Consider the following 14,984-nt stretch of genomic DNA (forward strand, 5'->3'; position numbering starts at 1 on the left):
CGGCGTCTGGCTTTCCTCCTCCTTAGCAGCAGAGCACTGAACCCTGACTGGCTGGCTAGCGTGTAGCCAATCAGGGCTCAGTGCTCTGCGTCCCACCATGCTCCAGGTCCCCTGAGCCTGCTGTACCAGGGGTTGTGGGGGCTCAGTGCCGGTCACCAGTGACATGGGCTGGGCCGGCGTCAGCACTATATGAGGGGGCGTTAGCACTGTGTGAGGGGTCCCTGCATCCAAACCCCCCCCCCACCACCCCGTTTGTCAGCGATGCCGACTGTGTCCCGGGAGGGGATGCAGCGGGCGGCATTACTTCATTTATAACTACCAGACACCCTGAGCTGAGCTATGAATGAAGTACTGCTGCCCGCCGCATCCCTTCCCCTCCCGGGACTCAGCATCGCTGACACCCGGGAGGAAGTCCTGCAGAGTGGTGCTGATCCCCTCCCCCGGCCCCCCCTCCCTGTGTGATCTCAAAGATCTCTCACCCCCCAGAATGTGCTGCCGCGCTGCTCCGGTCTCGGCACCTTTTTCAAGCAGCCGGCCGTACTCAGCTGACAGGCGCTGTGAGTGTTTGCTCCGTACACAGCGCCTGTCAATCAAGCAGATATCTGGAGAGCGGTGATGTCACCTCCTTTATAATATATCTGGAGAGCGGTGATGTCACTGCTGTATAATATATCTGGAGAGCGGTGATGTCACCTCCTTTATAATATATCTGGAGAGCGGTGATGTCACTGCTGTATAATATAGCTGATATCTGGAGAGGGGTGATGTCACTGCTGTATAATATATCTGGAGAGCGGTGATGTCACTGCTGTATAATATATCTGGAGAGCGGTGATGTCACTGCTGTATAATATATCTGGAGAGCGGTGATGTCACTGCTGTATAATATATCTGATATCTGGAGAGCGGTGATGTCACTGCTGTATAATATATCTGGAGAGCGGTGATGTCACTGCTGTATAATATATCTGGAGAGCGGTGATGTCACTGCTGTATAATATATCTGATATCTGGAGAGCGGTGATGTCACTGCTGTATAATATATCTGGAGAGCAGTGATGTCACCTCCTTTATAATATATCTGGAGAGCGGTGATGTCACCTCCTGTATAATATATCTGATATCTGGAGAGCGGTGATGTCACTGCTGTATAATATATCTGGAGAGCGGTGATGTCACTGCTGTATAATATATCTGGAGAGCGGTGATGTCACTGCTGTATAATATATCTGGAGAGCGGTGATGTCACTGCTGTATAATATATCTGGAGAGCGGTGATGTCACTGCTGTATAATATATCTGATATCAGGAGAGCGGTGATGTCACTGCTGTATAATATATCTGATATCTGGAGAGCGGTGATGTCACTGCTGTATAATATATCTGGAGAGCGGTGATGTCACTGCTGTATAATATATCTGATATCTGGAGAGCGGTGATGTCACCTCCTGTATAATATATCTGATATCTGGAGAGCGGTGATGTCACTGCTGTATAATATATCTGGAGAGCGGTGATGTCACTGCTGTATAATATATCTGGAGAGCGGTGATGTCACTGCTGTATAATATATCTGATATCTGGAGAGCGGTGATGTCACCTCCTGTATAATATATCTGATATCTGGAGAGCGGTGATGTCACTGCTGTATAATATATCTGGAGAGCGGTGATGTCACTGCTGTATAATATATCTGGAGAGCGGTGATGTCACTGCTGTATAATATATCTGATATCTGGAGAGCGGTGATGTCACTGCTGTATAATATATCTGGAGAGAGGTGATGTCACTGCTGTATAATATATCTGGAGAGCGGTGATGTCACTGCTGTATAATATATCTGGAGAGCGGTGATGTCACTGCTGTATAATATATCTGGAGAGCGGTGATGTCACTGCTGTATAATATATCTGGAGAGCGGTGATGTCACCTCCTGTATAATATATCTGATATCTGGAGAGCGGTGATGTCACTGCTGTATAATATAGCTGATATCTGGAGAGCGGTGATGTCACTGCTGTATAATATATCTGGAGAGCGGTGATGTCACTGCTGTATAATATATCTGATATCTGGAGAGCGGTGATGTCACTGCTGTATAATATATCTGATATCTGGAGAGCGGTGATGTCACTGCTGTATAATATATCAGGAGAGCGGTGATGTCACTGCTGTATAATATATCTGGAGAGCGGTGATGTCACTGCTGTATAATATATCTGGAGAGCGGTGATGTCACTGCTGTATAATATATCTGATATCTGGAGAGCGGTGATGTCACTGCTGTATAATATATCTGGAGAGCGGTGATGTCACTGCTGTATAATATATCTGGAGAGCGGTGATGTCACTGCTGTATAATATATCTGATATCTGGAGAGCGGTGATGTCACTGCTGTATAATATAGCTGATATCTGGAGAGCGGTGATGTCACCTCCTGTATAATATATCTGATAGCTGGAGAGCGGTGATGTCACTGCTGTATAATATATCTGGAGAGCGGTGATATCTGGAGAGCGGTGATGTCACTGCTGTATAATATATCTGGAGAGCGGTGATGTCACTGCTGTATAATATATCTGGAGAGCGGTGATGTCACTGCTGTATAATATAGCTGATATCTGGAGAGCGGTGATGTCACTGCTGTATAATATATCTGATATCTGGAGAGCGGTGATGTCACTGCTGTATAATATAGCTGATATCTGGAGAGCGGTGATGTCACTGCTGTATAATATATCTGATATCTGGAGAGCGGTGATGTCACTGCTGTATAATATATCTGATATCTGGAGAGCGGTGATGTCACTGCTGTATAATATATCTGGAGAGCGGTGATGTCACTGCTGTATAATATAGCTGATATCTGGAGAGGGGTGATGTCACTGCTGTATAATATATCTGGAGAGCGGTGATGTCACTGCTGTATAATATATCTGGAGAGCGGTGATGTCACTGCTGTATAATATATCTGGAGAGCGGTGATGTCACTGCTGTATAATATATATGATATCTGGAGAGCGGTGATGTCACTGCTGTATAATATATCTGGAGAGCGGTGATGTCACTGCTGTATAATATATCTGGAGAGCGGTGATGTCACCTCCTGTATAATATATCTGGAGAGCGGTGATGTCACTGCTGTATAATATATCTGGAGAGCGGTGATGTCACTGCTGTATAATATATCTGGAGAGCGGTGATGTCACCTCCTGTATAATATATCTGGAGAGCGGTGATGTCACCTCCTTTATAATATATCTGGAGAGCGGTGATGTCACTGCTGTATAATATATCTGGTATCTGGAGAGCGGTGATGTCACCTCCTGTATAATATATCTGATATCTGGAGAGCGGTGATGTCACTGCTGTATAATATATCTGGAGAGCGGTGATGTCACTGCTGTATAATATATCTGGAGAGCGGTGATGTCACTGCTGTATAATATATCTGGTATCTGGAGAGCGGTGATGTCACCTCCTGTATAATATATCTGATATCTGGAGAGCGGTGATGTCACTGCTGTATAATATATCTGGAGAGCGGTGATGTCACTGCTGTATAATATATCTGATATCTGGAGAGCGGTGATGTCACTGCTGTATAATATAGCTGATATCTGGAGAGCGGTGATGTCACTGCTGTATAATATATCTGGAGAGCGGTGATGTCACTGCTGTATAATATATCTGATATCTGGAGAGCGGTGATGTCACTGCTGTATAATATATCTGATATCTGGAGAGCGGTGATGTCACTGCTGTATAATATATCTGGAGAGCGGTGATGTCACTGCTGTATAATATATCTGGAGAGCGGTGATGTCACTGCTGTATAATATATCTGATATCTGGAGAGCGGTGATGTCACTGCTGTATAATATATCTGGAGAGCGGTGATGTCACTGCTGTATAATATATCTGGAGAGCGGTGATGTCACTGCTGTATAATATATCTGATATCTGGAGAGCGGTGATGTCACTGCTGTATAATATAGCTGATATCTGGAGAGCGGTGATGTCACCTCCTGTATAATATATCTGATAGCTGGAGAGCGGTGATGTCACTGCTGTATAATATATCTGGAGAGCGGTGATGTCACTGCTGTATAATATATCTGGAGAGCGGTGATGTCACTGCTGTATAATATATCTGGAGAGCGGTGATGTCACTGCTGTATAATATATCTGGAGAGCGGTGATGTCACTGCTGTATAATATAGCTGATATCTGGAGAGCGGTGATGTCACTGCTGTATAATATAGCTGATATCTGGAGAGCGGTGATGTCACTGCTGTATAATATATCTGATATCTGGAGAGCGGTGATGTCACTGCTGTATAATATATCTGGAGAGCGGTGATGTCACTGCTGTATAATATAGCTGATATCTGGAGAGCGGTGATGTCACTGCTGTATAATATATCTGGAGAGCGGTGATGTCACTGCTGTATAATATATCTGGAGAGAGGTGATGTCACTGCTGTATAATATATCTGGAGAGCGGTGATGTCACTGCTGTATAATATATCTGGAGAGCGGTGATGTCACTGCTGTATAATATATCTGGAGAGCGGTGATGTCACTGCTGTATAATATATCTGGAGAGAGGTGATGTCACTGCTGTATAATATATCTGGAGAGCGGTGATGTCACTGCTGTATAATATATCTGGAGAGCGGTGATGTCACTGCTGTATAATATAGCGGATAGTAGAGGGGCGGGCTCCTCACCTCAGGTAGTCCCTCCGGCACAGGATCAGGTTGGCCTTAGTGTAGAGTGTGGATCCCACCTCCCCCAGGCGGCACTCGCAGCAGGCACATTTCAGGCAGTCCTCGTGCCAGTACTTGTCCAGCGCCTTCAGCAGGTAGCGGTCCTTTATCTTGCGGTTGCAGGCAGCACAACCCTTCGGCTTTGTGTCCGGTTGAACTGAAAGCATTTGTATTCCTGAGAGAGAGAGAGAGAGAGAGCGTCACTGACCTACACCAAAGAGACAGAGCGAGGGAGATAGAGAGAGGGGGAGAGAGCGGCAGGGAGATGGCAGTGAGGAGAAGAGCATGTACTAGCCAGGAGCCCACACAGATCCCGCTGACAACCCAGGGGGGGGGCTATACATATACCACAGGATACATACCACATATACATATACCACAGGATACATACCACATATACGTATACCACAGGATATATACCACATATACGTATACCACAGGATATATACCACATATACATATACCACATACACATATACCACAGGATGTATACCACATATACATATACCACATACACATATACCACATACACATATACCACAGGATATATACCACATACACATATACCACAGGATATATACCACAGGATATATACCACATACACATATACCACATACACATAGACATATACCACAGGATATATACCACATACACATATACCACAGGATATATACCACATATACATATACCACAGGATATATACCACATACACATATACCACAGGATATATACCACATATACATATACCACATACACATATACCACATACACATATACCACAGGATATATACCACATACACATATACCACATATACATATACCACAGGATATATACCACAGACACATATACCACATACACATAGACATATACCACAGGATATATACCACATACACATATACCACATATACATATACCACAGGATATATACCACATACACATATACCACATACACATAGACATATACCACAGGATATATACCACATACACATATACCACAGGATGTATACCACATATACATATACCACATACACATATACCACATACACATATACCACAGGATATATACCACATACACATATACCACATATACATATACCACAGGATATATACCACAGACACATATACCACATACACATAGACATATACCACAGGATATATACCACATACACATATACCACAGGATGTATACCACATATACATATACCACATACACATATACCACAGGATATATACCACATACACATATACCACAGGATACATACCACATATACATATACCACAGGATATATACCACATATACATATACCACAGGATGTATACCACATACACATATACCACATATACATATACCACAGGATACATACCACATATACATATACCACAGGATATATACCACATACACATATACCACAGGATATATACCACATACACATATACCACAGGATATATACCACATACACATATACCACAGGATGTATACCACATATACATATACCACATACACATATACCACATACACATATACCACAGGATATATACCACATATACATATACCACAGGATATATACCACATATACATATACCACAGGATATATACCACATATACATATACCACAGGATATATACCACATATACGTATACTACATACACATATACCACAGGATATATACCACATACACATATACCACAGGATATATACCAAATATACATATACCACAGGATATATACCACATACACATATACCACAGGATATATACCACATATACATATACCACAGGATATATACCACATACACATATACCACAGGATATATACCAAATATACATATACCACAGGATATATACCACATACACATATACCACAGGATATATACCACATACACATAAACCACAGGATGTATACCACATACACATAAACCACAGGATACATACCACATATACATATACCACAGGATATATACCACACACACATATACCACAGGATATATACCACATATACGTATACTACATACACATATACCACAGGATATATACCACATACACATATACCACAGGATATATACCACATATACGTATACTACATACACATATACCACAGGATATATACCACACACACATATACCACAGGATATATACCACACATACATATACCACAGGATATATACCACATATACATATACCACAGGATATATACCACATATACATATACCACAGGATATATACCACACACACATATAACACAGGATATATACCACATGTACATATACCACAGGATATATACCACATACACATATACCACAGGATATATACCATACACACACATATACCACAGGATATATACCACATATACGTATACTACATACACATATACCACAGGATATATACCACATACACATATACCACAGGATATATACCAAATATACATATACCACAGGATATATACCACATACACATATACCACAGGATATATACCACATATACATATACCACAGGATGTATACCACATACACATATACCACATATACATATACCACATACACATATACCACAGGATACATACCACATATACATATACCACAGGATATATACCACATACACATATACCACAGGATATATACCAAATATACATATACCACAGGATATATACCACATACACATATACCACAGGATATATACCACATATACATATACCACAGGATGTATACCACATACACATATACCACATATACATATACCACATACACATATACCACAGGATACATACCACATATACATATACCACAGGATATATACCACATACACATATACCACAGGATATATACCACATACACATATACCACAGGATATATACCACATACACATATACCACAGGATGTATACCACATACACATATACCACATATACATATACCACATACACATATACCACAGGATACATACCACATATACATATACCACAGGATATATACCACATACACATATACCACAGGATACATACCACATATACATATACCACAGGATATATACCACATACACATATACCACATATACATATACCACAGGATATATACCACAGACACATATACCACATACACATAGACATATACCACAGGATATATACCACATATACATATACCACAGGATATATACCACACACACATAAACCACAGGATACATACCACATATACATATACCACAGGATATATACCACACACACATATACCACAGGATATATACCACATACACATAAACCACAGGATACATACCACATATACATATACCACAGGATATATACCACACACACATATACCACAGGATATATACCACATGTACATATACCACAGGATATATACCACATACACATATACCACATATACATATACCACAGGATATATACCACATACACATATACCACATATACATATACCACATACACATATACCACAGGATATATACCACATACACATATACCACATATACATATACCACATACACATATACCACAGGATATATACCACATTCTGCCAAATTCTGGCCAAAAGCCTGGCGGTGAGAACACCGGGAACCAATAAAACAAAGGTAGGCATATGGACCACCCAAACACTTAGACTGACATAGCATGGCAGTGAGAACACAGGGAACCATTAAAACAGAGGTAGCATATGATGAACCATCCAAAAGCTCAGCCTGACACAGCATGGCGGTGAGGACACAGAGAACCATTAGAAGTGAGTGAGGTAGCAGGGGAGCCTTCCAAAAATTAGGCCAGACACAGCATTGCAGGACAAGATTTGGCTGTTGGCTGAGAAATAAAGGAGGAGGAGGAGAGGAGATACCAACAATCTTCATGTTGAGCTGCTTTCCCCGGGTGGACAGTTGAATTCAGGTGAAATCCAGGCTTTGTTCATTTTTATAAACGTCAGCCTGTCAGCTGACAGTCAGGTGCGCTTATCAGTGATGATGGCACCAGCTGCACTGAAGACCCGTTCTGACAACACGCTAGCGGCAGGGCAGGCCAGCACCTCCAAGGCGTAAAGCGCCAGTTGGGGCCACGTATCTAGCTTTGCAACCCAGTAGTTGTAGGAAGCAGAGTGATCGGGAAGGACGTTGGTATGGTCAGCAAGGTACTCCCTCACCATCTTCCTAAGGGCTTCCCCCCTACTCTGTCTAGACTGGGGATGGTGGACATAGTCTTGCTGGGCTGCCATGAAACTGTCAAAGGCCTTGGAGAGTGTCCCCTGCCCCTTGACAAGCTGCCTGCTCCACCGCTCCTCTCCCCCGCTCTTTGGCCCACAGAACTACATCCTCTGGTGCTAGTGGTGTCAGATGGGGAGTACATTTTCAGCTTCTGCACCAGGGCCTGTTGATATTGATTCACTCTCATACTACGTTCCTTGGCAGGAAAGAGAGTGGAAAAGTTCTGTTTGTACCGAGGGTCCAGGAGAGTGAACACGCAGTAATCGGTGTTGTCAAAAAATTTTTTTAACCCGAGGGTCACGGGAAACACAGCCTGACATAAAGTCAGCCATGTGCGCCAAGGTACCAACACGCAAGAACTCCCTCTCCTCAATAGGCTAAATTTCCTCCTCCTCCACAATTCCTCCTCTTCAGGCCATACACGCTTAACAACTACGGATTGAGCATGGGTACCCTCTTCAGTGGCGGCACCAGTCTGCTCCTCTTCTTCATCCTCCTCATCCTCTACTCCGTGGTAAGAAACTGACGTCAGGGTGGTCTGGCTATCTAGCGGCGGATGTTCTTCCCCCGTCTCCTGAGACAAAGGCAAAGTGTCAGACTTCAGGCAGAGCAGGGAGGCTTGAAGCAGACACAGCAGCGGGATGGTGAGGCTGATGATGGCGGCATCGCCGCTGACCATCTGTGTTGACTCCTCAAAGGGGCCCAGTACCTGACAGATAGCAGACATCCACATCCACTCCTCATTGTAGATTTGAGGTAGTTGACTGACCTGACTACCGCTTCGCACAGAGGTTGACATCTGGCATTCCACATTGGCTCTGCGTTGCTGGTAAACCCTGGCTACCATCTGGAAGGTGGAATTCTACCTCGTGGGCAGCAGTCTGTGAGCCGGCAGTTACAAGCGCCTTTGCACTTCCCTAAGGGTGGCAACATCCCTGGTTGACTTGCGGAAATGTGCACAGATGCTCCGCCCCTTGGTGAGCAGGTCAGCCAAATTGGGGTAGGTCTTAAGGAACCGTTGCACCACTTGGTTGAACATGTAGGCCAGGCATGGTACATGTGTGAGGCTGCTGAGTTACCAAGCCGCCACCAGGTTTTGCCCGTTGTCACACACAATCATGCCTGGTTTGAGGCTCCGTGGCGCGAGCCAAAGATCTGTCTGTGCCGCGATGCCCTGCAACAGCTCCTGGGCCGTGTGCCTCTTGTCGCCTAAGCTCAGCAGTTTCAACACCGCCTGTTGGCGCTTACCCACCACAGTGCTGATGCTACGAGATGGAGGCAACGTGCTCGTGGAGGGAAATAGAGAGGAGGAGGAGGAAGAAAAGGAGGAGAAAGAGGTGTACAACTCATGAGAGACCGTGACCGAGGTAGGCCCTGCAATCCTCGGGGTGGGCACCACATGAGCAGAACCAGGGTCAGACTCTGTCCCAGCCTCCACCAAGTTGACCCAATGTGCCGTCAGAGAGATGTAGTGTCCCTCCCCGCCAGCACTTGTCCACGTGTCCGTGGTTAGGTGGACCTTGTCGCTGACCGCGTTGGTCAGGGCACGGATGATGTTATCCGACACGTGCTGGTGTAGGGCTGAGACGGCACACCGTGAAAAGTAGTGGCGGCTGGGGACAGAGTACCGAGGGACAGCCACCGCCATGAGGTTCCTAAAAGCCTCTGTCTCTACCAGCCAAGCAGGGGTGCGACTGGCAGTCACTTAACGGCCTGTGCATGCTGGTAGTGGTTAGGCTGGTAGTGGTGGCTCCCCTGCTGATCCTGGCGTGGCACACATTGCACACTACAGTCCGTCGGTCATCCGCACTTTCTTTAAAAAACCTCCAGACTTGGGAACATCTAGGCCTGGCCACGGGAGTTTGACTCTGTGAAACAGTTGCTGATCTACTCGCTCTGCCCCTGCTTCTCCCTCTGCCCACCCCTCTTCCTCTTCCAACTGGTCCTGTGGGTGAACTTGCCCCCCCAGCCCCCCCCCCCGCAGAAGCACGGTCTTCTCTAGGCTTATCCACCCAGCTCGGGTCAGTCACTTCTTCCTCATCCACCAGCTCCTCACTCTCCTACTCACTTAGAGTTACATCCATGACAACAACCTCACTGTCTGACAACCGGGTCTCATCGTCATCATCAGACACCTCTTCCAACCCCGCTTGCAAGTCCCCACTCTCATCACCCACCGACTGCCTGAGCTGCATAGTTTGGGCAGCAGGACAGAGCGACTGCTCCGGTTGCTCTGACTCAGGGAAGGGTCCAGAAAAGAGTTCCTAGGAGCATGGTGGTGGTGGATGGATGGAGGGGCCAGGCTGTGGGGAAGGAGGCGGGAGCTGGTGGTGGATGGAGGGGCCAGGCTGTGGGGAAGGAGGCGGGAGCTGGTGGTGGATGGAGGGGCCAGGCTGTGGGGAAGGAGGCGGGAGCTGGTGGTGGTGGTGGATGGAGGGGCCAGGCTGTGGGGAAGGCGGCGGGAGCTGGTGGTGGTTGGAGGGGCCAGGCTGTGGGGAAGGAGGCGGGAGCTGGTGGTGGTGGTGGATGGAGGGGCCAGGCTGTGGGGAAGGAGGCGGGAGCTGGTGGTGGATGGAGGGGCCAGGCTGTGGGGAAGGAGGCGGGAGCTGGTGGTGGATGGAGGGGCCTGGCGGTGGGGCAGGAGGCGGGCGCTGGTGGTGGATGGAGGGGCCAGGCTGTGGGGAAGGAGGCGGGAGCTGGTGGTGGATGGAGGGGCCAGGCTGTGGGGAAGGAGGCGGGAGCTGGTGATGGTGGTGGATGGAGGGGCCAGGCTGTGGGGAAGGAGGCGGGAGCTGGTGGTGGATGGAGGGGCCAGGCTGTGGGGAAGGAGGCGGGAGCTGGTGGTGGATGGAGGGGCCAGGCTGTGGGGAAGGAGGCGGGAGCTGGTGGTGGATGGAGGGGCCAGGCTGTGGGGAAGGAGGCGGAGCTGGTGGTGGATGGAGGGGCCAGGCTGTGGGGAAGGAGGCGGGAGCTGGTGGTGGTGGTGGATGGAGGGGCCAGGCTGTGGGGAAGGAGGCGGGAGCTGGTGGTGGATGGAGGGGCCAGGCTGTGGGGAAGGAGGCGGGAGCTGGTGGTGGTGGTGGATGGAGGGGCCAGGCTGTGGGGAAGGAGGCGGGAGCTGGTGGTGGATGGAGGGGCCAGGCTGTGGGGAAGGAGGCGGGAGCTGGTGGTGGATGGAGGGGCCAGGCTGTGGGGAAGGAGGCGGGAGCTGGTGGTGGATGGAGGGGCCAGGCTGTGGGGAAGGAGGCGGGAGCTGGTGGTGGATGGAGGGGCCAGGCTGTGGGGAAGGAGGCGGGAGCTGGTGGTGGATGGAGGGGCCAGGCTGTGGGGAAGGAGGCGGAGCTGGTGGTGGTGGTGGATGGAGGGGCCAGGCTGTGGGGAAGGAGGCGGGAGCTGGTGGTGGTGGATGGATGGAGGGGCCAGGCTGTGGGGAAGGAGGCGGGAGCTGGTGGTGGATGGAGGGGCCAGGCTGTGGGGAAGGAGGCGGGAGCTGGTGGTGGATGGAGGGGCCAGGCTGTGGGGAAGGAGGCGGGAGCTGGTGGTGGATGGAGGGGCCAGGCTGTGGGGAAGGAGGCGGGAGCTGGTGGTGGATGGAGGGGCCAGGCTGTGGGGAAGGAGGCGGGAGCTGGTGGTGGATGGAGGGGCCAGGCTGTGGGGAAGGAGGCGGGAGCTGGTGGTGGAGGGAGGGGCCAGGCTGTGGGGAAGGAGGCGGGAGCTGGTGGTGGATGGAGGGGCCAGGCTGTGGGGAAGGAGGCGGGAGCTGGTGGTGGTGGTGGATGGAGGGGCCAGGCTGTGGGGAAGGAGGCGGGAGCTGGTGGTGGATGGAGGGGCCAGGCTGTGGGGAAGGAGGCGGGAGCTGGTGGTGGATGGAGGGGCCAGGCTGTGGGGAAGGAGGTGGAGCTGGTGGTGGTGGTGGATGGAGGGGCCAGGCTGTGGGGAAGGAGGTGGGAGCTGGTGGTGGTGGATGGATGGAGGGGCCAGGCTGTGGGGAAGGAGGCGGGAGCTGGTGGTGGATGGAGGGGCCAGGCTGTGGGGAAGGAGGCGGGAGCTGGTGGTGGATGGAGGGGCCAGGCTGTGGGGAAGGAGGCGGGAGCTGGTGGTGGATGGAGGGGCCAGGCTGTGGGGAAGGAGGCGGGAGCTGGTGGTGGATGGAGGGGCCAGGCTGTGGGGAAGGAGGCGGGAGCTGGTGGTGGATGGAGGGGCCAGGCTGTGGGGAAGGAGGCGGGAGCTGGTGGTGGATGGAGGGGCCAGGCTGTGGGGAAGGAGGCGGGAGCTGGTGGTGGATGGAGGGGCCAGGCTGTGGGGAAGGAGGCGGGAGCTGGTGGTGGTGGTGGATGGAGGGGCCAGGCTGTGGGGAAGGAGGCGGGAGCTGGTGGTGGATGGAGGGGCCAGGCTGTGGGGAAGGAGGCGGGAGCTGGTGATGGATGGAGGGGCCAGGCTGTGGGGAAGGAGGCGGGAGTTGGTGGTGGTGGTGGATGGAGGGGCCAGGCTGTGGGGAAGGGGGCGGGAGCTGGTGGTGGATGGAGGGGCCAGGCTGTGGGGAAGGAGGCGGGAGCTGGTGGTGGATGGAGGGGCCAGGCTGTGGGGAAGGAGGCGGGAGCTGGTGGTGGTGGTGGATGGAGGGGCCAGGCTGTGGGGAAGGAGGCGGGAGCTGGTGGTGGATGGAGGGGCCAGGCTGTGGGGAAGGAGGCGGGAGCTGGTGGTGGATGGAGGGGCCAGGCTGTGGGGAAGGAGGCGGGAGCTGGTGGTGGTGGTGGATGGAGGGGCCAGGCTGTGGGGAAGGAGGCGGGAGCTGGTGGTGGTGGTGGATGGAGGGGCCAGGCTGTGGGGAAGGAAGCGGGAGCTGGTGGTGGATGGAGGGGCCAGGCTGTGGGGAAGGATGGCGGGAGCTGGTGGTGGTGGTGGATGGAGGGGCCAGGCTGTGGGGAAGGAGGCGGGAGCTGGTGGTGGTGGTGGTGGATGGAGGGGCCAGGCTGTGGGGAAGGAGGCGGAGCTGGTGGTGGATGGAGGGGCCAGGCTGTGGGAAAGGAGGCGGGAGCTGGTGGTGGTGGTGGATGGAGGGGCCAGGCTGTGGGGAAGGAGGCGGGAGCTGGTGGTGGTGGTGGATGGAGGGGCCAGGCTGTGGGGAAGGAGGCGGAGCTGGTGGTGGATGGAGGGGCCAGGCTGTGGGGAAGGAGGCGGGAGCTGGTGGTGGTGGTGGATGGAGGGGCCAGGCTGTGGGGAAGGAGGCGGAGCTGGTGGTGGATGGAGGGGCCAGGCTGTGGGAAAGGAGGCGGGAGCTGGTGGTGGTGGTGGATGGAGGGGCCAGGCTGTGGGGAAGGAGGCGGGAGCTGGTGGTGGTGGTGGTGGATGGAGGGGCCAGGCTGTGGGGAAGGAGGCGGAGCTGGTGGTGGATGGAGGGGCCAGGCTGTGGGGAAGGAGGCGGGAGCTGGTGGTGGTGGTGGATGGAGGGGCCAGGCTGTGGGGAAGGAGGCGGAGCTGGTGGTGGATGGAGGGGCCAGGCTGTGGGGACGGAGGCGGGAGCTGGTGGTGGTGGTGGATGGAGGGGCCAGGCTGTGGGGAAGGAGGCGGAGCTGGTGGTGGATGGAGGGGCCAGGCTGTGGGGAAGGAGGCGGAGCTAATGGAGCAAGGGTTCCCCTCCCTTGGGTAGCGTGGGTGGACTGCGTGGAAGACTGGGTGGTGGAGAAGTTACTGGACACATTATCCGCTATCCACGTGATCACCTGTTCACACTGCTGCAGTTTCAATATCGGTCTACCCTGAGACCCCGTAAGTTGGGCAAAGAAGCTAGGGAGTGGACGTCTGCGGTGCCACTGCTACCTCCTCAATGGGTGCTGCTGTGTCACCCTGCCCTGAACCACGGCCACTGCCTGCTGCATCGCTTGGAACCCCACGCCCTCGTCCTCGACCCTTTCCCCTGGGGGTCACCATTTTATGGACACTGCACAGTCAAGACTGAGAGAGCTGCACTACAGATCACAGCAAGCCAAGAAAATATATTACTCAGACTACTTT

General features: G+C 50.7%; 1 protein-coding gene across 5 annotated transcripts in view; it reads right to left on the minus strand.

Moving 5' to 3' along the window:
- LMO3 (LIM domain only 3) overlaps positions 1-14,984 on the minus strand; it is a 177,746-nt gene that overhangs the window by 95,421 nt on the left and 67,341 nt on the right. For all 5 annotated transcript variants that reach the window (XM_069963597.1, XM_069963610.1, XM_069963617.1 and 2 more), the window contains exon 2: positions 4,735-4,948. In XM_069963597.1, the coding sequence (XP_069819698.1) occupies positions 4,735-4,948 (214 nt within the window). The remainder of the gene's footprint in view (positions 1-4,734; positions 4,949-14,984) is intronic.

This window comes from Dendropsophus ebraccatus, chromosome 1 (assembly GCF_027789765.1).
Source record: "Dendropsophus ebraccatus isolate aDenEbr1 chromosome 1, aDenEbr1.pat, whole genome shotgun sequence".
Classification (NCBI taxonomy): domain Eukaryota; kingdom Metazoa; phylum Chordata; class Amphibia; order Anura; family Hylidae; genus Dendropsophus; species Dendropsophus ebraccatus.